This window comes from Macaca nemestrina, chromosome 1 (genome assembly GCF_043159975.1).
Source record: "Macaca nemestrina isolate mMacNem1 chromosome 1, mMacNem.hap1, whole genome shotgun sequence".
NCBI lineage: Eukaryota > Metazoa > Chordata > Mammalia > Primates > Cercopithecidae > Macaca > Macaca nemestrina.
In genome coordinates, this window is record NC_092125.1 from 193,395,994 (window position 1) to 193,420,952 (window position 24,959).

At 43.0% G+C, this 24,959-nt stretch overlaps 1 protein-coding gene and 1 long non-coding RNA gene across 8 annotated transcripts in view; one reads left to right on the forward strand and one right to left on the reverse strand.

Annotated features, from left to right (window-relative positions):
* Positions 1-24,959, forward strand: part of LOC105494806 (uncharacterized) — a 40,094-nt gene that overhangs the window by 6,008 nt on the left and 9,127 nt on the right. Inside the window, exons 2-4 of one of the 3 annotated variants that reach the window (XR_011622624.1) lie at positions 2,156-2,214; positions 2,317-2,397; positions 4,448-4,559. This is a non-coding gene — a long non-coding RNA (uncharacterized lncRNA). The remainder of the gene's footprint in view (positions 1-2,155; positions 2,215-2,316; positions 2,398-4,447; positions 4,560-24,959) is intronic. The other 2 variants (XR_011622627.1, XR_011622625.1) reach the window with 2 other exon arrangements.
* The window catches only part of LOC105494805 (small ArfGAP2), a 54,976-nt gene continuing 46,840 nt past the window's right edge, over positions 16,824-24,959 (reverse strand). For all 5 annotated transcript variants that reach the window (XM_071095362.1, XM_011763648.2, XM_071095371.1 and 2 more), the window contains exons 8-10: positions 24,547-24,712; positions 23,794-24,110; positions 16,824-18,183 (exon numbers count right to left, since the gene is read on the reverse strand). In XM_071095362.1, the coding sequence (XP_070951463.1) occupies positions 18,058-18,183; positions 23,794-24,110; positions 24,547-24,712 (609 nt within the window). In that variant the 3' untranslated portion in view covers positions 16,824-18,057. The remainder of the gene's footprint in view (positions 18,184-23,793; positions 24,111-24,546; positions 24,713-24,959) is intronic.

Here is a 24,959-nt window from a genome sequence, read left to right on the forward strand (position 1 = left end):
CCGGGCACGGTGACTCACACCTGTAATCCCAGGACTTTGGGAGGCCGAGGCGGGTGGATCACCTGAGGTCGGGAGTTCGAGACCAGCCTGACCAACATGGAGAAACCCCATCTCTACTAAAAATACAAAATTAGCCAGGCATGGTGGCGCATGCCTGTAATCCCAGCTACCCAGGAGGCTGAGGCAGGAGAATTGCTTGAACCCAGGAGGCGGAGGTTGCAGTGAGCTGAGATTGCACCATTGTACTCCAGCCTGAGCAACAAGAGCAAAACTTCATCTCAAAAAACAATTAAATTAAATTAAATTTTAAAAATAAGCAAAATTATCCAGGAATGGTGGTGCATGCCTGTAGTCCCAGCTACTCAGAAGGCTGAGGTGGGAGGATCACCTGAGCCCAGGAGGCCTAGGCTGCAGTGAGTCAAGACTGCGCCACTGCACTCTAGCCTGGGCAAGACCCTGTTTCAAAAAAAAAAAAAAAAAAAGATGAGCTTCTGTGTTTCTATTTTTCACCACTGGAAACCCTAATTTATAAGTATGGATAGTGTGTAAAGGCAACATACTTAACTGTATTCTCTGATGGAATTATAAACTAACCAAAATTACGAGAAATTTTTGTTTAACAAACTGTATTTCAATAGGACATCTAATACAATATCTAGAATCTGTTCTTCAAAATGTGTCAAGTTATTTGGTCACGTCTCCAAAGATAGTGAGGAAAGGGTTCCTTATCTACTCATCTCTGCCATCAGATTCTGAAAACCCCAGTGAAGACTTTTTCTTTTTTTTTGAGACAGAGTCTCGCTCTGTCGCCAGGTTGGGGTGCAGTGGCGCAATCTTGGCTCACTGCAACCTCTGCCTCCCGGGTTCAAGCGATTCTCCTGCCTCAGCCTCCTGAGTAGCTGGGACTACAGGCACACACCACCATGCCCAGCTAGTTTTTGTATTTTTAGTAGAGACGGGTTTCACCATGTTGGCCAGGATGGTCTCGATCTCTTGACCTCATGATCCACCCACCTCGGCCTCCCAAAGTGTTGGAATTACAGGAGTGAGCCACCATGCCCAGCCCAATGAAGATATTTTATCAAGTCATTTAAGTGTCTCTTCATAATCTTCAAAAATACAGTTTCAGGGAGTTAATAACTGTATCATTTCAGTTCAGATGAGTTAATAACCATATCATTCAAGCAAAAGGAACCTGACTCACCATTATAAAGAGGCATATCCCACAACTCCAGTTACACAACACTGTAGTTTAATGCACTTGATCTCTCAAGTGGAAAACTGGTTTAAACCTTGCCTTGCAGGACTGAATTTAGATTGTTCACGTGATATAGCCAGTGCCAGTTAGGCACATGCTGTTACAAAGGGTATGTAATCCGGAAAGATAAAGATGTTTTAGCATCTTGAAGAGATAAATAGGGATTCTTCTGAGGGAAAACCAGTGAGCTTCTGAACAAAATGAGAAGCTGCTTGAAATCATCTCGTCACAGAACTGAGAAACAGAGAGAATTCAGTGACCCACTCTTATATGATTGGCAATTTTAACAGCTTTGTTAGGTATTTGTTTTAAACCTTCATGCCCAAGTTCTTCCTGCGCACAATCAGTAAACTTTATTCAAATCACCACCACTGTTCACATTTCCATTACAATCTCCAGCCTTATCCTTTAGAAATACATTTTCATCACTGATTCATGATAGAATCAAAAGGAAATTAACATTATCAAGACTGACAGTGAGGTCCAGTTCCAATTTGCAATTATATATCCTCCTACATATTTTCTATGAATAATGATCGTCAACTTCCAGCAGAAGAATGCTGAAAACAACGTAGGAGGAATTCACACTAGCACTCGGCATCATCTGTACCAGCCATACTCCTGAGATGTATCATGGAAGGTTTAGTTACAGTAGCCAATGCTGTTTCTGTCCTGTGCATATCCTTGAGAACTTCCAGTGCCTCCAGCAAATGCCAGAGGCCAGTATCTGCATCTCTCTGCCAGAAGCTGGGCTGCCCCGAATATCTGAGAATTAATACTGACCATTCCACCGTAGTCCCACCAACAGCCCTCAACCAATGACATTTGGGAGTTGGTATGAGAATGCCTGGTCTGCTCACCACTAGGTGGCATAATTCTGAATATTGTATTTTGCAGTTTCCCAGTTTCACTGAGATTAAGCTCCAGTCTCCTGCGATGGTAGCTAACTTCAAAGTGTATCCTTTATTGGTTATCTTCCTTTTCCTGTCTCATTTCCCCCTCTCCCTATTGGTATTTCCTGTGTTTCCTAAATAAACTACTTGCACTGCAATCCTTAGGGTCTGCTTCTGAGATAACATAAACCAGGCAGTCACTGAATGCATGAACAATACGCCTGTAAGTTATGGAGTTCTTGTAAGGTGAGTTATCATGTCTTACCAGCCTATACTACCCTCATCGCAAGGAATGACATCCTTGAAATTTCATCTTTAATGTGCCAGTTACATTTCTCTTAGTACACATTAAAAATGAATAAACAGATAATTCATCAAGGTATACATTTATAATTTGTATACTTTCCTATGTGTAGAATACACTTCAATTACACAGTTAAAGACATAAATACACAATAATTGAAATCATCTTTCAGAGTCACAGTCACCTCTGGTTCCGAGCTTCTGCTTCCAGTGAGTTCATTCAGTTTATAGGTCATCTTGCCACCCCACTTCATCTAGAATTTTGCTGGAATCCTTTCTCTTCAAAGAACAACCTTCACTAACACACGAGGGTAAACAGAAGGTTATTGCTCTTCTCTTGTCCTCTCTGGAACAATCCTCCAGGATCTTGGGTCACTTTTCAGCTACTGGTTTCACTCAGAATGGGTACTCAAAGCTAATACCCCTTCTCTCTCCTGGGAGACAATGGGACAGAACAAAGCCACACTCATCTTTCTTGCCTTAAGCTCCCACAAAATTAATAAACCAGATTGCAGTTTTTATGCTAATTTTAGGAGAGAGTCAGGGAAATTCAGAATTAAAGCTGTAGTTAACTTGGACTTTCCTTTTTTTTTTTTTTTTTTGTACTTTCCTAAAGAGAAAGTACCCAACGATGTAGGGCTTCACAAGGACAGCAGTCCCCACCTTCATCCCACAGGTGCCCTTTTCTTTGAGAGACTTTCAGTCTACAATTCCCCTCCCTGGAAAACTGAATTCCTTCTCAAAAGAAGGGCCTCCTTCCCTGGCCTTTATTCCTCCCTATTCTCTGTCTTAAATTCTATTTAAAGGGAGTAGTTGGAACATATGCATTTAGCTCCCTCATCAAAAATCATTACTATAGAAAAAGGGATTTAAAGCCAGAGGCATGAACCCACAGGGACACATCGAGTGGAAGAGAAGAAAAATAACAAAAACTTTTGGAAACTGGAAAACAAATAGATGAATGGTGACGGACTTATGAGTCCTGAAAAGGCTAAATCCTAAGTGGGCAGAGGGGAAAGACAAGAGGAACCCAACTTCCCTTGCAGAATCCTGAAAAGCAGAGAAATAGGTTGCCTGGAGTACCGCCTAAAAATACGGAGTGAAAGCAATGCTAAAAATAGAACACAGGCCAGGCGCGGTGGCTCACGCCTGTAATCCCAGCACTTTGGGAGGCCGAGGCTGGCGGATCACGAGGTCAGGAGATTGAGACCAGCCTGGGCAACATGGCAAAACCCCATCTCTACTACAAACACAAATAATGGCCGGGCGCGGTGGCTCACACCTGTAATCCCAGCACTTTGGGAGGCCAAGGCGGGCGGATCACGAGGTCAGGAGATTGAGACCATCCTGGCTAACACGGTGAAACCCTGTCTCTACTAAAAACACACAAAAAATTAGCCAGGCCAGGAGAATGGCGTAAACCCGGGAGGCGGAGCTTGTAGTGAGCCGAGATCCGGCCACTGCACTCCAGCCTGGGCGACAGAGCAAGACTCCGTCTCAAAAAAAAAAAAAAAAAAAAAAAAAATTAGCCAGGCGTGGTGGCGGGCGCCTGTAGTCCCCAGCTACTCGCGAAGCTGAGGCAGGAGAATGGCGTGAACCCGGGAGGCGGAGCTTGCAGTGGATTGAGATTGCGCCACTGCACTCCAGCCTGGGCAACAGAGCCAGACTCCGTCTCAAAACAAACAAACAACAACAAAACCACAAAAAAAAAATTAGCCAGGTGTGGTGGTGCATGCCTGTAGTTCCAGTTACTCGGGAGGCTGAGGCAGGAGAATCGCTTGAACCCGGGAGGCAGAGGTTGCAGGGAGCCGAGATTGTGCCACTGCACTCTAGCCTAGGCGACAGAGCGAGACTCTGTCTCCAAATAAAATAAAATAAAATAAAATAAAATAAAATAAATTGAATATAGGTGGCAAATCTGCTGAAGAAGCAGTTATATTCCCAGCGTCCCTCAACTACTCTATAGGTGACTGTTGTTCTTTTACCTCTGCAGGAGACTGAACCAGTAGTTTCAGGAGAGGATAACACAGATGAGTCTCTGAACAGCAGGACACCAGGCTCAGCTGAGGACAGGCTACTATGCTGAAAATGGTGGATGGGATGGGGTGAGGATAAATGAAAATTTACACACTTAAGACTCCCAACCTCCTTTTTCAGAACTCCCACCCAGGTCTACACTCTCTGAGCAGCAAATTTTAAGAGATGTCTCAGTGACTCCAGGTGGCCTAAGAGAAAAGACCTAAGCGCACTGACACTGGGGTTTCCCCAGGAACGCGCAGATCACCACCCAGTTCATATGGGCAGCTCTGGTCCCAGGGCACCAAGAGTGTCATGATCTGCAGTTCAATCTCCCCAGGGCCAGATGGAAAAGTAGTTACTTGCCAAAGAGGGCATAACTTCAAAAACCATAGCTGCTTCCTTTGTGATTCTTTCTTTGGGGCTCCTAAGAGTCTCTACAGCGTCCAGATCTGCAACTGACCTACTGAATCATAAGGGCTGGGGCAGAGCTGCCTGTTGCCTAAACAAGTCCATCATTCTGTGCTCTGCTTGAAGTAGGCAAGTTGTGCAAAAAATTGTTTGAGTCAACACACTTGAATATGACACATGTACTTCACACACACACACACACACACACACACACAAAGACTCACCACTTACTGTACTTCTTTTTTAATAGAAAGGGATAAAAAGTTCAGCAATTTGTTCCTCACTTTAAAGGGGTTATCCTAATATGCCTAAAATAAGTCATTGATGTGACAGGACTCCTTACAGATTATGATATGTTATGGATTGCCTATTACTTCCTGCTTAAAATAATAATCATTTATTATCTCCCCCAGTTTCCATGAGTCAGGAATTAGACAGGGTACAGTGCAGACAGCTTGTCTTTGCTCTGTGATGTTGGAAGCCTAGCTAGAAGACAAGTTAAAAGGCCATGTGATAGCAATCACCACTACCACATCTGTGAAGTCTTTTAATCCCTGCAATTCCCCTAGGGATGCAGTACCAGATCCATTTATTGTTCTGATGTGGAAGAGCTGCAGGAGCTTCCTCATCTCCATTGCTTTCTTTTTTAATTTTTTCTTTCAATCAACTATAGAAGACTCACTGAATCCATTCCTTTCTTAAGAGGCTTTACTTCACAGCTAAGCAAGCCAGTGTGGGGATTCTATCATGTGCTAAGGACATCTTTTCCAACTAGATGCTCAGGCACTTGGGGAACTCTGTTAGGAGAGGTTTAAGTTTCCACTGGACCAGTGGTGCAGCTGACTTAGGTAAAAACTCCATCATGGCCAGGTGCAGAGGCTAATACCTGTAATCCCAGCACTTTGGGAGGCCAAGGCAGGTGGGTCACCTAAAGTCAGGAGTTCGAGACCAACCTGGCCAATATGGCAAAACCTGGTCTCTACTAAAACTACAAAAATTAGCCAGGCATGGTGGTGCACACCTGTAATCGCAGCTACTGGGGAGGTTGAGGCAGGAAAATCATTTGAACCTGGGAGGCAGAGATTGCAGTGAGCCGAGAATGCACCACTGCACTCTAGCTTGGGCGACGGTGGGAGACTCCATCTCAAAACAAACAAAACAAAACAAAACTCCATCATAGCCGGGCGCGGTGGCTCAAGCCTGTAATCCCAGCACTTTGGGAGGCTGAGACGGGCGGATCACAAGGTCAGGAGATCGAGACCATCCTGGCTAACACGGTGAAACCCCGTCTCTACTAAAAAATACAAAAAACTACCCGGGCGAGGTGGCGGGCGCCTGTGGTCCCAGCTACTCCGGAGGCTGAGGCAGGAGAATGGCGTAAACCTGGGAGGCAGAGCTTGCAGTGAGCTGAGATCCGGCCACTGCACTCCAGCCTGGGCGACAGAGCCAGACTCAGTCTCAAAAAAAACAAACAAACAAACAAACAAACAAAAAAACTCCATCATTACCTGGTCCCCATATGAGCTCTGAAAAGCAGACAATAACATCATGGGTATCTGGGAATTAGTAATAGCTAACAGCTAGTGTCCACTTGTTGCCCAAGTGTTTGTACAGTTTCCCTAGTGTACAGCTATCCAGACAAAAATGGTAATACACATTTATCAAGAAAATGGTAATGATACACATTCTGCACTGACAGCACTTTTACCAGCTCCCTCCTCAGGATACATGGCCTCTCCATTATTGAATAGGCTCTGAATCTGCAAACTAGCTTAAGTCTCGCAAGAGAAAACGGAGCTGCATTTCTGTCTTGATGTCTGCCTCCAAATCTGGATAAATTTTTGCCTATACAGATCAAGTAGGGCCTCAGTGATCTGCCATTTATCTAGGACCCTATCTCCAGTTAACCACCTCCAAAGATCTTGGTATCCATTTTGAATACCATAAATTGCACGAGGGTCATCGTTAAAGGCTAGTGTTGGAATCATTACAACTAGCTAAAAATAGGAATTACCTGGGCATGGGCACGTAGTCCCACACCTGTAGTCCCAGCTACTCAGGAGACTGAGGTGGGAGGATCCCTGAAGCCTCAGGAGTTTGAGGGTGTAGTGAGTTACTGCACTTCAGCCTGGGTAACAGAGTGAGACCCTGGCAAAAAAAAAAAAAAAAAACAGAAGAAGGAAATATACTTCAACATTTTATGAACTCCTACTAAATCATGTTGTAATGATCCCAGTACTCTTGTGAACAAAGTATGCCTCAAGACTTTGGTGAAGGGAACGTCTTCAGGATCCTGCCAGGCAGGGATAGGTTGGGAAAAGGGATAACATAAACATATTTGGTAATTTGTTCCAGAATTCTCTTAAATTCCTTTCTCCACATTATACAAAGGCATTTCTGTCATCTCAGCTTTTAGAATAGATAGGCCAATATTATGTTCAGCTTTCTCTATGAAAAACATGCCCAGCTGCTAAACATAGGACATGAAATCCAAAATCTGTGGTAGGTGCATTCGTATCAATAAATACTGCCAGACCTTAAATGACACCTTTCTCTTCTTGATTGAACACTCAGTATTTTCCTAAGAATTCCTCATGTTTTTTCTGATGACTGTGTAAGTCTCCTCCTCTGTGTGCTTCCTGTTTGCTTCCTAGTGTGATATGATGTACCCAAAATAAACTGATAAATTATTGAGAAAAATATTTAACTTCAACCTAATCAAGTTTCCAGACCTAACTTCCAGCTTCCAGGAAGATTAAAAAACATAGAACTTTCTACCAACGAATTGGCTTGAGCCCCTCAAAAAGTCATTGTCACGAGGAAAAAAAAAAAGTGAGAGACACTGTTCGAAACTAAAGGAAACCGAATAGACATAATAACCAAATGCAATGCATAAAGCTACACTGTATCTTGGTTTAAAAAGAAAAGCATCAAAAGACATTCCTGGGATAAATGGCAAAATTGAAAATGGACAGATTTTAGGTGATATAAAATTTCAGGGTGCAGGCTGGGTGCAGCGGCTCACGCCTGTAATCCCAGCACTTTGGGAGGCTGAGGTGGGCGGATTGCTTGAGGTCAGGAGTTTGAGACCAGCCTGGCCAACATGGTGAAACCTGGTCTCTACTAAAAATACAAAAATTAGCTGGACGTGGTGGCGCACACCTGTAGTGCCAGCTACTCCGGAGGCTGAGGCAGGAGAATTGCTTGAACCTGGGAGGCAGAGGTTGCAATGAACTGAGATCGCCCCGCTGCACTCAAGCCTGGGCCCCTGAGCGAGACTCTGTCTCAAAAAAAAAAAGAAAAGAAAAATGTTTTTCAATCTTCCTAGAAGCTGGAAGTTAGGTCTAGAAACTTGATTAGGTTGAGGTTAAATATTTTTGTTAAGAATGTCACAGTTTATTTTGGGTACAACGTATCACACTAGGAAGCAAACAGGAAGCACACAGAGGAGGAGACTTACACAGTCATCGGAAAAAACATGAGGAATTCTTAGGAAAATACTGAGTGCTCAGTCAAGAAAGGAAAGATGTCATTTAAGGTCTGGTGGTATTTACTGATACGAATGCACCTACCACAGATTTTGGATTTAATGTCCTATGTTTAGCCACTGTGCCCGGTCAACTGTAGTTTGATCATTCCCATTACTGTATAGTATTCTATTGTAGGAATATACTATAATCTATCCATTTTCCTGCTGATGGGCATTTGGATTGTTTCCAGTTTGGAGCTATTATGAATGCTTCCAGAACATTCTTGTGCATATCTTTTAATGCTCAAGTACATCTATTTCCACTTGGTATATACCTAGGAGCAGAATTGTTGGGTCATAGGGTTGTCTATCTAGCCAATGATACAATTAAACCATTCTCCAAGTAGTCATGTCAATTTACACTCCTACTAGTTTCTGTTGCTCCACATTCTTGCCAACACTTAGAATGATCTTTTATTTTAGCCATTCTGGTAGGTATTTCATGATGTCTCGTGTTTTGTTTTGTTTTGTTTTAATTTCCCTAACTACTAATGAGATTCAGCATTTCTTCAACGTTAGTCATTCTTCAAAGTCTTCAGTGTTAGTCTTCTTGAAGTGCCTATTCTGGTCTCTATTGCATATTTTTCTAATACATTGTCTTTTTCTTATTTTGCTGGCATTCTTCATATATTCTGGATACAATGCCTTTATCATATGTGTTTCAAATATCTTATCTTACTCTGTGGCAAGCCTTTCTGCTCTCTTAGTGGAATCATAAATGTTCTTAATTTTAATCTAATCAACTTTATCTATCTTTCCTTTATGATTAGTGCTTTTTAATTCCTAAGGCTTCTCCACATGGGCATGAAGATAGTCTCTCCTATTATCTTTCAGAAGCTTAATTTTTTTAAGTTTCACGCTAGATCTACAATCTATGTAGAATTTATTTATTTATGTATTTTGTTGATTTATTGAGATGGAGTCTTGCTCTCTCGCCCAGGCTGGAGTGCAGTGGTGTGATCTCAGCTCACTGCAACCTCTGCTTCCTGGGTTTAAACGATCATCTCGCCTCAGCCTCCTGAGTGGCTAGGATAACAGGTGCGTGCTACCACACCTGGCTAGTTTTTGTATTTTTAGTAGAGATGTGGTTTCACCATGTTGGCCAGATTGGTCTCAAATTCCTGGCCTCAAGTGATCCATCCTCCTTAGCCTCCCAAAGTGCTGGGATTACAAGCGTGAGCCACTGTGCCCGGCCTAGAATTCATTTATTGTTATGGTATGAGGTAGGGGTCAACTTTCACTTTTTCTCTATGCTTATCTAATGTCCCAGTGTCCGTTCTTAAAAAGACTACCCTTAATCTATTGCATTGCATTGCCCCCTTCATAAATCAATATGTGCCTGGGGCTGTTTCTGGGTCCTGTATTCTATTTCAGTGGTTTATATGTCTATCCTGCACTGATTCCACACTGTCTTAATTACTGTAGTTTCATAAGAAATTTTAAAATCTGGTAGTGTAATCCTTTCAAATGTATTCTTTTATTTATTTACGTATTTATTTATTTTTAGATGGAGTTTTGCTCTTGTTGCCCAGGCTGGATTGCAATGGTACCATCTTGGCTCACCGCAACCTCTGCCTCCCAGGTTCAAGCAATTCTCTTACCTCAGCCTCCCGAGTAGCTGGGATTACAGGCATGTGCCACCATGCCTGGCTAATTTTGTATTTTTAGTAGAAACGAGGTTTCTCCATGTTGGTCAGGCTAACCTCAAACTCCCGACCTCAGGTGATCCACCCGCCTCGACCTCCCAAAGTGCTGGGATTAGAGGTGTGAGCCACTGTGCCCTGCCCAAATTTATTCTTTCTTTTTCCAAGATTGTCATGGCTATTCTAGATCCTTTGCATTTCCATATAAATTTTGGAATCAGCTTTTGAATTTCCACAAAAAAAAAAAACCTGGTGGAGAATTTTCACGCAATTATGATGGATTCTTTTTCCATGAAGTTCTATAAATTTGTACTATGAGGCTTTAAGAATGCATACTGGTTTAGAACTGTAATATTTTCCTTGTGCATTGAACATTTTATTACTACATAGAGTTCTTTTCTAATACAGGATGAGTATCCCTTATCCAAAATGCTTGACCAGAAATGTTTCAGATTTTGGATTTTTTCATATTTAGGAATATTTACATATACATAATGATAATGAGATATCCTGGGAACAGGACACAAGTCTAAATATAAAATTCATTTATTTCATATACATCCTATACACATAGACTGAAGGTAATTTTATATAATGTTTTAAATAATTTTGTGCATGAAACAAAGTTTTGACTGTGACCCCATCACATGAGGTCAGGTGTGGAAGTTTTCACTTGTGGTGTCATGTTAGTGCTGATATTTTAGAGCATTTCGGATTTTGAGTTTTCAGGTTAGGATGCTCAACCTGTAATGCTTTTTGTCTGAAAGTCTATTTTGAAAATATAAATATAAATGATATAAAGGATCCCCATTGACTTTTGGTTTTGCATTTGCCTGATCTTGCTTGTTCCATTCCTTTATTTTAAACATTTTCCTATCCTTATGCTTCAGGAACAACTCAAAGAGACCTTCACTAAAGAAACTTCCAAAGGATCTACTTCAGGTGAAGGAAAGTGATCTTAAAGAAAGGTCGAGATGCCGGAAGGAATGGATTTTTACTTTATTTTTACTATTTTATTATTTTATTTTATTTTATTTATTTGAGATAAGGTCTCACTCTTTCACTCAGGCTGGAATGCAGTGGGGAGATCTCGGCTCATTGAAGCCACAACCTCTGGGCTCAAGCAATCCTCCCACCATAGCCTCCCAAGGAGCTGGGACCACAAGCACACGCCACCACATTCAGCTAACTTTTTTAGAGAATGGTTTTTGCCACGATGCCCAGGCTGGTCTCAAACTCCTAAGACTCAAGTGATTGGCCTGCCTCAGCCCCCCAAAGTGCTGGGATTACAGGTGTGAACCACTGCACCCGGCTAGGAATGGGTTTTTAAATTTAATTTTATTTTATTTTGGGACAGAGTCTCGCTCTGTCACCCAGGCTGGAGTGCAGTGGCGAGATCTTGGCTAACTGCAACGTCTGCCTCCCGGGTTCAAGCGATTCTCCTGCCTCAGCCTCCCGAGTAACTGGGACTACAGGCGAACACCACCCCGCATAGCAAATTTTTGTGGGTTTTTTTTTTTTTTTTTGAGACGGAGTCTCGCTCTGTCGCCCGGGCTGGAGTGCAGTGGCGGATCTCAGCTCACTGCAAGCTCCGCCTCCCGGGTTCACGCCATTCTCCTGCCTCAGCCTCCCGAGTAGCTGGGACTACAGGCGCCCGCCACCCCGCCCGGCTAGCTTTTTGTATTTTTTTAGTAGAGACGGGGTTTCACCGTGTTAGCCAGGATGGTCTCGATCTCCTGACCTCGTGATCTACCCACCTCGGCCTCCCAAAGTCTGGGATTACTGGCCCGGCCTTTTTTATTTATTTACATTTATTTATTTTTTTATTTAAGATGGAGTTTCGCTCTTGTTGCCCAGGCTGGAGTGCAATGGTGCGATCTCGGCTCACTGCAACCTTCACCTCATGGGTTCAAGCGGTTCTCCTTTCTCAGCGTCCCGAGTAACTGGGACTACCACCTGCCACCACGCCTGGCTCATTTTTGTATTTTTAGTAGAGACAGGGTTTCACCATCTTGGCCAGGATGGTCTCAAACCTCTGACCTCATGATCCACCCGCCTCGGTCTCCCAAAGTGCTGGGATTACAGGCGTGACCCACCGCACACAGCTAGGAATGGATTTTAAAAGTGCAATCTGACAATGTCAGTATTCCAAATGTATTTATTCCATTTACATTGTATTTTTTGTATTTAGACTTGTTTCAATCATACTACTTTTTAATTCAGTTTAGTCCACTTTTCTGAGCTTTAAAAAAAAAAAAAAATTATTACCCTGCCTTTTTCTTCGGGGACAAGAGGATGGTTGATATTTTTGCTTATTTGCATTTTCTAATTTTTCCCTCTTTATTGGCTTGGAATTTACGTACTCTGTTTCTGTTCTTAAATCTTACGAGGTATATTTAATTTTATAGCGCCTGTTTCTCTACTTTACAACTGCTTCAATTCACCCTTCAACTCGCTATAATCTGGTTTCTGGCCCTACCATTCCAACTGTAGTTTACCGTTTCCAAATGCTAAATTCAGTAGTCGTTTTACCAATCCTTATCTCTCTAGATTTTCCTGCTGATTTGATGTTTGTGATCATCCCTTTTCCTAGATAGTATAGTTTCTAGGGTTCCTTGACATTGTACTTTCCTAGAGTTTTGTTTTGTTTTGCATAACTTTCTGACTATTGCTCCTCATCCCCATTCCACCTCCTCTCCTTCTTGGGCCTTTCCTCCTTAACTTCTATTAAAAATAAATATTTCCCCACAAATTGTCCCAGCCCACTGCTGTTATTTTACAAACCCACCTTATGTGATTCCCATCCATCTCCTATGGTATCAGTTACCACCTCCATGGGCTAACTCACAAATTAATTTCTCCAGCCTGCCCTCTTCCTTGAACTTCAGACTCTTTTTTTTTTTTTTTTTTTTTTTTTTTGAGACTGAGTCTGGCTCTGTCGCCCAGGCTGGAGTGCAGTGGCCGGATCTCAGCTCACTGCAAGCTCCTCCTCCCGGGTTTACGCCATTCTCCTGCCTCAGCCTCCCGAGTAGCTGGGACCACAGGCACCCGCCACCTCGCCCGGCTAGTTTTTTGTATTTTTTTAGTAGAGACGGGGTTTCACCGTGTTAGCCAGGATGGTCTCGATCTCCTGACCTTGTGATCCGCCCGTCTCAGCCTCCCAAAGTGCTGGGATTACAGGCTTGAGCCACCGCGCCCGGCTGAACTTCAGACTCTTAAATCCAATTTAAATCCAGGTCAGCCAGACCTGGATATAACACAGGTAACACAATTTCAACAAGCCTAAAACCAAACTCCTAATTATCTACTTCTTCCTTCCTAGAGAAAAGCCAGCTTCTCTTCCTTCTGTAAATTCTTTTACACAATCTAGAAACAAGGGAGATTTGACTGCTTCCTCCCTCTCCATCCCACATCTTATCCAATACTGACACCTCTCAACTCTACCTCCTAAAGCACCTTGTCTAGCCCTCGGGCCACAGTCTGCATGCGGCCCAGGATGGCTTTGAATGAGGCCCAACACAAATTCATAAAACATTATGAGGGCCAGGCTTGGTGGCTCATGCCTGTAATCCTAACACTTTCGGAGGCTGAGGTGGGTGGATTGCCTGAGTTCAGGAGTTCGAGACCAGCCTGGGCAACACAGTGAAACCCTGTCTCTACTAAAATACAAAAGAAATTAGCCGGGTGTGGCGGCATGCGCCTGTAGTCCCAGCTACTCGGGAGGCTGAGGCAGGAGAATTGCTGGAACCCGGGAGGCAGAGGTTGCAGTGAGCCGAGAGTCAGCTGGGGCGACAGAGTGAGACTCCATCTCTACAAAACAAACAAACAAAACAACAACAACAAAAAATTATGTTTTTTTTTTTTTTCTTAGCTCATCAGATATCACATTTTATCAGTATTTTACATGTGGCCCAAGACAATTCTTCCAATGTGACCCAGGGAAGCCAAAAGATAGGACACTCTTGTCCTAAAGTATTCTGGTTGCTTTTCCCCAAATAGTATTCTATGGTTATTAGATATACCAGAGAAATTGACTCCATGGTAAAATAAGTATTGGTAAGTGCTAGAAAACTACGAAAAAAGTCTACTACAGGACTTTTCAAAGAGATTACTTTGTAGCTATTATATTCTAGATATGAAGTGATATAACCTAGTCTTTTCTAAGACAAATAAAATGCTTATTTTATTTAGCATTTCTGTGGAACACCTTTTAGCATCTCACATGCCTCATGATCAATCATTAACTGCTGCTCTAAGCCCCTCCATTCTCCCCTACCCCCACCACCACAGCCCTAGGTCAGCTCTTGCCATTTCTGGTTCCCTACCTCTGGTCTTGTTTCCTCAAATGTGCTGTTCACAGTGATGCAAGAGTGAGCTATCTAAGACTCAAATCTACCAAGTCTCTCCACCACTTACAGTTTGGGCTAAGCTCCTTCATAGGATGTGGAAAGGCCCCCCAACCTAGTCCAGCTCCACCTCTCCCACAGCGCACCACACTTACATCATACCCTAGAAATACGTTTGTACCTCTCAAAATGTTCCATGCTCTTGTAGGTTTCTATATCCTTATTCACATGACACTATTTGTCTGGAATATTCTTCTCCACACCAATTCACTGGTTAACTGCTATTTCTCCCTTTAAGACTCAGCTCAAGTGCCACTCTCTTTAGGAAGGTTTCCTGAATGGGCTAAGTCCCCCCTCACCTCAGCTCCCATTATCCACCTGTATAGGAAATTACAGGCCGGACACAGTGGCTCACGCCTGTAATCCCAGCACTATGGGAGGACAATGTGGGAGGATCACAGGAACTCGCCTGGGCAACATAGGGAGACCTTGTCTCTACAAAAAAATAAAATAAAATTAGCCCAGTGTGGTGGTGCACACCTTCGGTCCCAGCTACTTGGGGAGGCTGAAGTTGGGAGGATTGTGTAAGCCCAGGAGGTCAAGGCTGCAGTGAGCCATCATCACACCACTGCACTCTAGCTTGGGTGACAGAGTGAGACTCTGTCTCAAAAACAAAAATGGTCGGCCGGGCGCGGTGGCTCACGCCTGTAATCCCAGCACTTTGGGAGGCCGAGACGGGCGGATCACGAGGTCAGGAGATCGAGACCATCCTGGCTAACACGGTGAAACCCCGTCTCTACTAAAAAGAAGTACAAAAAAACTAGCCGGGTGAGGTGGCGGGCGCCTGTAGTCCCAGCTACTCGGGAGGCTGAGGCGGGAGAATGGCGTAAACCCGGGAGGCGGAGCTTGCAGTGAGCGGAGATCCGGCCACTGCACTCCAGCCTGGGCGACAGAGCGAGACTCCGTCTCAAAAAAAAAAAAAAAAAAAAAAAAAAAAAAAAAAAAACAAAAACAAAACAAAAAAAAAATGGAAAAAAGAAATTATAAATTTGCTGCCCCAAGAGACCAAGAGCTTCTTAACCAGAAACTATCTCAGATTCATCTTATTCATCCTTCTCAACCTCTAAACGCTGATGGGTTCCCAGACTCAGTTCTCTTCTATGTTCTCAAGTGACTTCAACCACTCTCATGGCTTTACATAACACCCGTATCCTCACGACTCCCAAACTAACGCCCCCAAACTATTTCCAACTCTTTCCAGATCTCTACGGACTGGCTGCGTATTCAGGTCTCAGTCCAAATGTAACCTTCTCGTGACCACTCCATCCAAATGGCCCCATACCCACTCTCTCCCCGTCTTATACTGTCTGAATTAGATCTATTTGTTTATTATCCATTTCTCCTACCACATTACCCTATGAGATTGGAGAGTTTTTATTCACTGCTTTGTCTCTAGAGCCTAAAACAGTGTTTGGCACATTACTGACACTTATTAAATGTTTGTCAAATGAGCTACTGCCTAACACAGATCTGGCATGCAATACCTGCTAATACCTGAGTGCTTACTAAGTGCCCAATAGTGTGCTAAATATACCACAGGAACTGCTTATTATCCTAACTATTACCATTGTCCCCATTTTACCCGGAGACACAGGAGTTCAGTAGTTTGCTCAGCGTAGGAAGGGATAGGAACACTGGCAGCCTGACCCAGAGCTGACTTTCCTAGTCACTGAGCTGTCCTCCCACTTACATCTGTAAGGACTCAAAGCGTGTACTCAAAGGAAAGAAGGGAGGAAGGGTCCAAAGATCACATCTGTTGAGAGCAGAAAGGGAGTCAAAGGGAGAGAAGGAAACAGACCAAAGACGGTCTTCTTCCTTTTGTATTTCGTACTGCCCCCAGGAATGAGTGTCCTGTTTCTCATTCCTGACACTAATTTGGAAAGCCCAGTTCCGATAGCTCAGAGAGGGGTGAGTTACCTTTACCAGCTAAAGCTACTGCTCTCTCGGCAGAGAGGAATTTCAACTCACTACTTAATTGCCATGGCATAGGGAAAGAACAAGGGGCTGGAAATCCAAACACTTGCGAGGCTACTGCCGGCTCTGCCCAGGGTTCTCTAGTGGACATCAGCCAACCATGTCCTTTCTCCGTGTCTCAGTTTCTCCATCTGTGGGGGAAAGGCATGCCGCTCTGATGTTCTGACTCTAGCAGGTGCCGATCTTCGGAGTTCCCTCAGTTCACAGCTCTAGACGCCAGTGGAGAGAGGCCCCCTTTCTGACTGCTGGAGCCTGGGCCTCGCCCTTGGGTACGAGAAGTACAGAATTTTCCAAAATACAGTAAGTGAAAGAATTGCCTTTGGAAAACAGAAAACCTGAGTGTAACGCACCCTCCTCCAAGAGTGACGCACAGTAATGGCCAAGCAAACAGTCCTTCCCTGCAATATTTATTAAGGAATTTACACATACACAGGAGAAAGGCAGCCAGGAACTGTAGTTCCCACACATGAAATCTTTTAAGCAAAGTTTTCTTGTCTGAATTTTCAAGTGGGGTGAACAATGACTGAGAGGAAAGCTGTCCCGGCCTCTGCCTCGTACACCTGGGAACGGTGGGGAAACAGAGCACCCGGATACACAGGCATGAAAGAGTCATCAGCAGACTGGGAGAAGGGAGGGGAGAAAGGGAGTTATCAATGACATGGCATTTTTTTAAACTGTAAGAAAAACACAACAGTTTTAGGCTGCTGATAAATTAACTCCTCTCTGTTGTAAACCTAAAACTAAACAAAAACAAAAATACCCAGAGCAGATGGGGAGAGGATGGGAGGCGGAACACACATACACACACACACACATACACACACTCTCACGTGCACACACAAGCAGTACACGTTAAGCTCTGCATTCCCACTCTAGGGGTTTGTCCTCCAGCCACGGAGCCAGATCCTACTGAAGGCAGGTGGGAGGCAGGAAGGGATGTGTGTCTGTGTGTGGGATCTTCATAAAGTCTTTGGTGCTAATAAAGGCTGACTGAAGCAGCAAGTCCTGAAGCCCCAGATCCGGAAAGCAACTCAGGGTGAAGAGAGTAGAATTTTTGCTCATCCTCATAGGAGGGGGCTTGCCTCACCCCGGGGCTAGGGTCAAACTGACCCAGGGCCCAGGGAGTATTTAGTTAGATTTCAGTACTTGCTTCATTCCCATAAATCATGAGAACATGATGCTTCCCCTTCAAATTTAAACACTTAGAAACAGCTTATTAACATATATAGAAGGACCTCTAAGCTTTCCCGTTTGCCTAATACACAACACCTACAGACCCTTCTGAGAGTCTGACAGGAGCTTTAACCTTGAGGGAAGGTACTCAAAGGTGTGCACGTTTCTCCCACAGTTTAAGTGCCTTCTGCCAACAACTTCTAAGGTGCTGGTGCCAGGAGAGGACTGGGGAGGACGTTGGGATGGCTATGGGGCATGTCCAACATAAAGCAACAGAGAGGTCTTCATGTTTGGGAAGTGGCTGGGCAGGATGCCAAACCCCAAATGACTTATTGAGCAATTTCTAAACCAAACAGAGAGGTAGGAAAAGAGGATGGGGGTCAGGGGTGGAGGCTGTGGAAAGGGGAGAGCGAGGGCTGAAGAGAATGGCAGCCATACAGGTGTTTTGTTTTTATTTCCACATCTGAGGACTGAGAGTCTGATTTGCTGCCTGTCCACTTCCGCCGCTCATTGACTGTCCATAGTTCATCATGCCATTGGCTCCATAGAAGTTCATCCCAGCCATCTGCTGGGTCATCTGAAAGGGAGAGAGGAGACTTTCAGACCAGGCCGTGGGCATTCTGCCAATTAGTGCAAAAGGCAGAGTGGGAGTCCCTTTCTCTGCCAGGATGGGGAGAATGAGACAAAGGGAAACTGTTATGGACAGTAAACCCTGGACCTTCGCAGTCAGATCATTTCAAGGCCATGTACATGAACGACTTTTTGGGAGTGCAATGTTGACAGAGACTAGAGCTCAGGGAGGGAAAGAAGGCATCCTGGCATCTGGATCTAGTTGACAGAAAATCAGCATGAGTTCCTCTCTTTTTCCTTTCCAGTTCCTCATCGTAAATAAAAGGGGCCTATTGTTAACTTGCCTGGCCAATCCTAAAAGCTGAAAGGCAAGCCCCTCCCCAGTGCTCCCGCCTCATCTTCAGTACAGCTATTACTGTCAGTGTCAGGGAAAGCGCTTGAGCAGCCTCTTTCATTTGCAGAAGGGGGAAAAAAGGAACTGGACTGTTCGCAATGAACAAAGGCAGGGGGTAAAAAAGACTAATGTGTCTTCGGTGTATGAGAAGGGAAGGAGCTGGAAGAAAAGTCAGTGGAATAAGGCCTCGGGCAGGATAGGGTGGGGGTCCTTCATGAATTTGATGGAAAGACTGGCCCCCTAGCAGTGAGCAGAAAAATACTTTATGGAGAAAAATGCCTTGAATTTCCTGAGCCTAGTACATTTTCTATATAAATTCTTTTTCTTTACCAACTTTTAAAGTAAATTTCAAACTTACATAAAAGTTGAAAGAATAGTACAATAAAACCCATATATCTTCTTCCTTAAATTCACCAACTGTTAACATTTGCCATATTTTCTCTCCCTCCTTATATAAAAACTTACATTTTTTTGATGAGCATCAAAAGCCGCAGATTAAAAAAAAAAAACAAAAAACTGCAGCTATCGCGACACTTCACTCCTAAGTCAGGAGGCACTTCATAAGAATGAACACTTTAACAGAACCACAAAACCATGAACACACTCCAGAATTTTAACATTAACACAATATTCTAATGTACATGGCATTTCATTTCCAGATCTCTGTAGTTTCCTTTAATCTAGAACAGTTTCCCTACCACTTCCTCCCATTTCTTCCTGACACTGACATTTTTAAGAACCCAGGACAGTTATTTTGTAGCATATCCCACAATTTGGATTCATCTTCTCATAATTGGATCCAGGTTAAATATTTTTGGCAAGATTCTATGGAGGAGATACGATGTCTTTCTTAGTACAAAATATCAGGAAGCACATGGTATTACTTTGTTCCATTGCCAGTAATTTGATGTTTGATCACTTGGCTAAGGTAGTGGCTATATTTCTTTCATTATAATTAATAAATAATCTGAAGGGCATTTCTTTGCAAATGTGGGAATCCTTTGTTCTTTTTACAATTACTATCATTCTTCTGTAAAGAAAGCTTTTTCTCCTTCCATTCCACACCTGGTTTTTAAAAAATATCACCATGGACTCATGGGTTGTTTTTTTTTTTTTCCATTCAGTGTGTCATAATCCATTACTATTGTTACTCTTTTTGATGTTCAAAGTGTCTCACATTTGGCCAGTCAGAGCCATTGGAAGTTGGCTCATGTGTCCCTCTGACATATTCCCATCAGACTTACAGCATTCCATTACTTATGTAAATAAAAACGAAACAATGAAAATATGTGAATTAAAATCTCCACTACAAAAACTAGAAAATAACAAAGTAAACCCATAGAAAGCATATGGAAAGATACACCAAAAATTGAGGTAGAAAACAGAAAAATGTAGCACCAATAAATCAAAATCCTGGTTCTCTGAAAAAAATTAATGAGACTGCTTGGCGTAACTTTTGATAAATTTGAAAACCTCGGTGAAATGGAAAATCTAGGTAAATACAGTTTTCCAAAATTGACTTCCATAGAAGAAACAGAGAAATGTATCAAAGATTTGCTACAAAGGAAAGCAATAGGGACCACAAACTTCACACAGGAATTCCACAAAACCTTCAAAGACCAGTACTACGTAAATTATTCCAGACCACAGAGAAACAAAAACATAAAAATACTTTTTATAAATAAGTATAACCCTGATAAAGATAGCATATACATGCACATGTGCAGTACACATGCACCATACCACTTCTCTGGTATTACTTTGCCTGTCTCTTGGTTTTCACGTTAAATCACTTTGTATTTCTTTGTACCTAGTACAAAACTAGTGTTGCGTTGTGAACCAATTTGAACATCATTTTCTTTTTATAGACGAGTTGCCTACTGATATGACTGGTATGTTTGGTCTTTATTCCATCATATTATATTTTAACTGTGTTTATTGTATTTGCTGCACTTTGTTGTCTGTTTTTAAAAATTTTCAGTGGGGTGCAGTGGCTCATGTCTGTAATCCCAGCACTTTGAGAGGCCAATGCGGGTGGATCACCTGAGGTCAGGAGTTTGAGACTAGCCTGGCCATCATGGTGAAACCCCGTCTCTACTAAAAAATACAAAAAAATTAGCCAGGTGTGGTGGCTAAAATTACAAAAATACAAAAAAATACAAAAAAATTAGCCAGGTGTAATCCCAGCTACTTGGGAGGCTGAGGCAGGAGAATCACTTGAACCCGGGAAGTGGAGGTCGCAGTGAGCTGAGATTGTGCCACTGCACTCCAGCCTGGGCTACAGAGTGAGACTCTGTCTCAGAAAAGAAAAGAAAAAGGGAGAGGGGAGAGGGGAGAGGGGAGAGGGGAGAGGGGAGGGAAGGGAAGGGAAAGGGAAGGTGAAAAGAAAAACGAAGGGGAAGGAAAGGGGAAGGGGAAGGGAAGGGGAAAGGGAAGGGGAAGGGGAAGGGGAAAGGGAAGGGGAAGGGGAAGGGAAGGGGAAAGGGAAGGGGAAGGGGAAAGGGAAGGGGAAGAGGAAGGGGAAAGGGAAGGGGAAGGGGAGGGGGAAGGAGAAGGGGAAGGGGAAAGGGAAGGGGAAGGGGAGGGGGAAGGGGAAGGGGAAGGGGAAGGGGAAGGGGAAGGGGAAAGGGAAGGGGAAGTGTAAGGGGAAAGGGAAGGGGAAGGGGAGGGGGAGGGGGAAGGGAAGGGAAAATTATCTTGGTATTCAGAACATCCCACATGTTTGTTTTAGTGATTACCTTTATACTAATACTTTTTAGCAATGTCCTTGGTCTGCTTTTTCCTTATTCAAGCTTCCATGTTTTGGTTTGTCAGCTTATTACATCCTTTGACTTCTACTTATTTCCCATACAATATTTACTATTCAACTTTTCTCCCTTCTCCTTCCATTATTTTTAGTTGTACCTAAAAATAATGTATAAAATATAATATAATGTATTATATTTTATATAAAATAAAATATAATGTATATTCTGGTCACTACCTTTGTTTTAGTCTTAGATTCTCAATTAAACATTCAATTCTCACCATCAGTTCTTTTGACAAAAATGAAAATGACCCCAGTCACCTCTTAGGTGGATGAAGTTTATCTTCTGTTAGATTCCCCAGGAGAGTCTTGTAAATGTGATATTCCCTGAGTTCTTGCATATTTATTTTTTACAGCCTTGATACCTGAAGGCTAGCTTGGCTGGCTTGGCTGTAAAATGCTTGTCTTGTCTTGCATATACTTGAGCGTCTTTAAAATACTACTCTCCTTGTTGTTCTTTTTGTATTTTGCTATTAGGAAGTCTGATGTCAACCTGGGTATTTTTTGTTTGTTGTGACAGATTTTTGTGAGAAGGAGGTATGCAAAAGGTTGGAGCCCTAAACAATTTTTTTTTTTTTGAGATGGAGTCTCGCTCTGTCACCCAGGCTGGAGTGTAGTGGCGCAATCTTGGCTCATTGCAAGCTCTGCCTCCCGGGTTCACATCATTCTCCTGCCTCAACCTCCCGAGTAGCTGGGTCTACAGGCACCCGCCACCACACCTGGCTAATTTTTTTGTATTTTTAGTAGCGACAGGGTTTCGCCATGTTAGCCAGGATGGTCTCAATCTCCTGACCTTGTGATCCGCCTGCCTTGGCCTCCCAAAGTGTTGGGATTACAGGTGTAAGCCACCGTGCTCAGCCACCCTAAACATTTTTAATGTTCTTTAAAGTCTGTAGGTTTACCAGGATATATTTTAGAGTTTACTATTCTGGGTCAATTTTCCCTGATACACAATGGGCTCTTCCCCTATTATATCCAAGTCTTTTATTACTAGAAAGTTTTCTGGTGTTGTAGTTTTAAATACATTAATTCTGTCCCATATTTTGTTTTATTTATTTTGTCTTTATTTCTTTGGGCATCTCCAAATATATTTATGTTAGGTTTTCTTTGCCTAACTTCTATATTAATTTCCATCTGATTCTTCTTACTCCTTTCTATGTTTAGTTTTTATTCTCTTAGCTGTTTCATGCCTTTCCTCAATGCCAAATATATTTTCAGTTCAATCTATTGTTCTTTGGCTAACTTGTAACTCAGTCTTTATAAGAACATTTTGGCTTTTTCTTCAATTTCTTTTCTGAGTTCAGTAAACTTTCATTTCACAACATTCAGTTTTTTATCCATTTTGGCTTTAAGTTTTTGAATTTCTGATTTAAGGTGTTTTGTCTTATCTGCAAATGTTTGTTTAAGGACATTTAATTCAGGTTGATAAATAGTGTAATGATTTTCTTCTGCTTCATGACTGTTTTTTGAGGGAGAATATTCATTACGTGAAATGTTTTGATTTTCATTTTCTATTTTCTTCTTGTAGTAGTTTTGCACAAATGTCAGCTGCCATGTTTGGTTTATTTTGTAAGGTCGTATTTTTTTTCTCAATCAGCAATAATAGGTGTGAGGGTTTGGGGAGGCTTACTAAATTTCTTAGATTAAAAGCACCATCTTTTATTAGTGAAGTGGTTATTTTGGAAGAGGGAGGAAGGTGTATATTTGATTTTGTGGTTCTCATTTCCATTTCTCGTGTCTTTCTTTCCCTTCACCACCAGTCCTCCAAAGGGTACCTCCTCCTTTTAGGCCATGCCCATCTCCCCGAGAAGCAATGCTTTCCCAAGGTTACTACCTATACGCCTATATATCTCAAGTCTCCTATTTTTGATCCTCCAAGTAAACAGAGTTCTAATCTGCCACATCTCAGACCTGTTCTCAGGATGTCTTTGATGAGGGTAGGTCCTTCTCCTTCTGGGGAGTTACTTTATCTGTGGTATTACTGCTAGGCCCCTGCTCCATCTTCTGTTTTTACAGCCTCCTCTGTGATGCTGGCTCTGCTAGATTTGGTGTTTATATGCCCATTGCCATGCCATTTGAACCTTGTCTACCAAATGAGATTGTTGTGAGAATATCTGCATTCATTGTTTGTATAGGGTTTTTTCTGTGTTTGTTTTTGCTTTTGAGAATGTGTGGAGAGATTCAGATTTAGGCAGTTGCACTTATTCTACAGGAATTCTACAGAACTGAGGAGTTCTTCCTCAGAAAGGATGACTTTAGACAGACCTTCTAGGGGAAAAAAAAAAGCAAACCTAACAATATCTCTGGCATTATCTCATTTACATGGAAAGGACTCAAAGGATAGTGGAGAGGTACAAAGTGAAACAAACTTGAGGAAGGCTCAAAACTCTTGCTGCAAGTAAAATGGGATAGCTTACCTGAGTAAGGTTCCACTGCAGCTGCTGAGCTGGCTGGACCCCATACACAGTCTGGGGCATAGCTGCCATGCCTGCCATGTAGCCAGCCTGCTGGGTGGTCATCATTCCATTCGGCACACCCATCATTGATGCCTGCATGCCACCCATATAGCCTGCAGGCATGGCCATGGGGGCAACCATCCCAGAAGCTCCTGGCTGAGCTACCATGCCTACTGGTGGAGGCATCATGCTCCCCATTATGCTGTTAGGAGGTGTAACCCCAGGGAAGCTGGGGTAGGCTGTGGGATATGCCATCTGAGCGGGAGCCATGAACATTGCTGTCAAGACAACACACATACAGGTCTGTTAAAGAGTGAAAAACATAGTCAGCCCAAACTCTCCCTGGCTACCCCTTTCCAGCTGGAATTTCTCAGGATTACTCTACTCACAATGCTCTTTACACAGCAAAGTAGTCAGAGTCTCTACAAGGCCTGCTATGGCTTACCAATGGGCTGCTGACTGAGTCATTTTCCCTTTAGGGTCCAGATCCAGACCTTGAGTTAGACTTCACCGAAGTGTGACCCCAGACTCCACAGAAGTATGACTCTGAGTTACATTAATTTCTATCTGCTGATACTTTGGTCATGTTCAGGTTTGTTTGCTGTATGACATCCTGGTCCCCAAAGTATCTGTCCTCTGTCACAGTAAATAAATCCTGCATGGAAGCCCTCATGTCTCTATCTGGCACATGGCCATGATACCCAGGAAGTCTACCTTGAGTAGGCATTTGAGGCGTCTGGGATCCATATAGTGAAAGAATGGAGTCTTTAGAGAGCTGTTTCTTGCCTATTTCTTCTGATTTGCTCCCTGGCTCCGGAAACAGGTTCAGGTTTTCAGGAACAGAGCCAGCACTCCCAGCAGTTGGCATGGAACCTACAACCTTAGGGCAAAGAGGGCAGGGGAAGAATTGAAATGGTTCTCATGGGGGTCTCCTTAAGGATCTCCCTTCCCTCTCTGCTGTTCCTAACATCTGCAATAAGAATTCATGGTTCAAGTTAATAGCTTCCTGACATTTTTACCATTGAAATATCTGAAAACACCTGATAATTAAGCTCTGTTACAATTCTTTCCTTTCACCAAAACATGTGATTTGGTAGGAACAAACAAACAAAACAACCCACAAATGA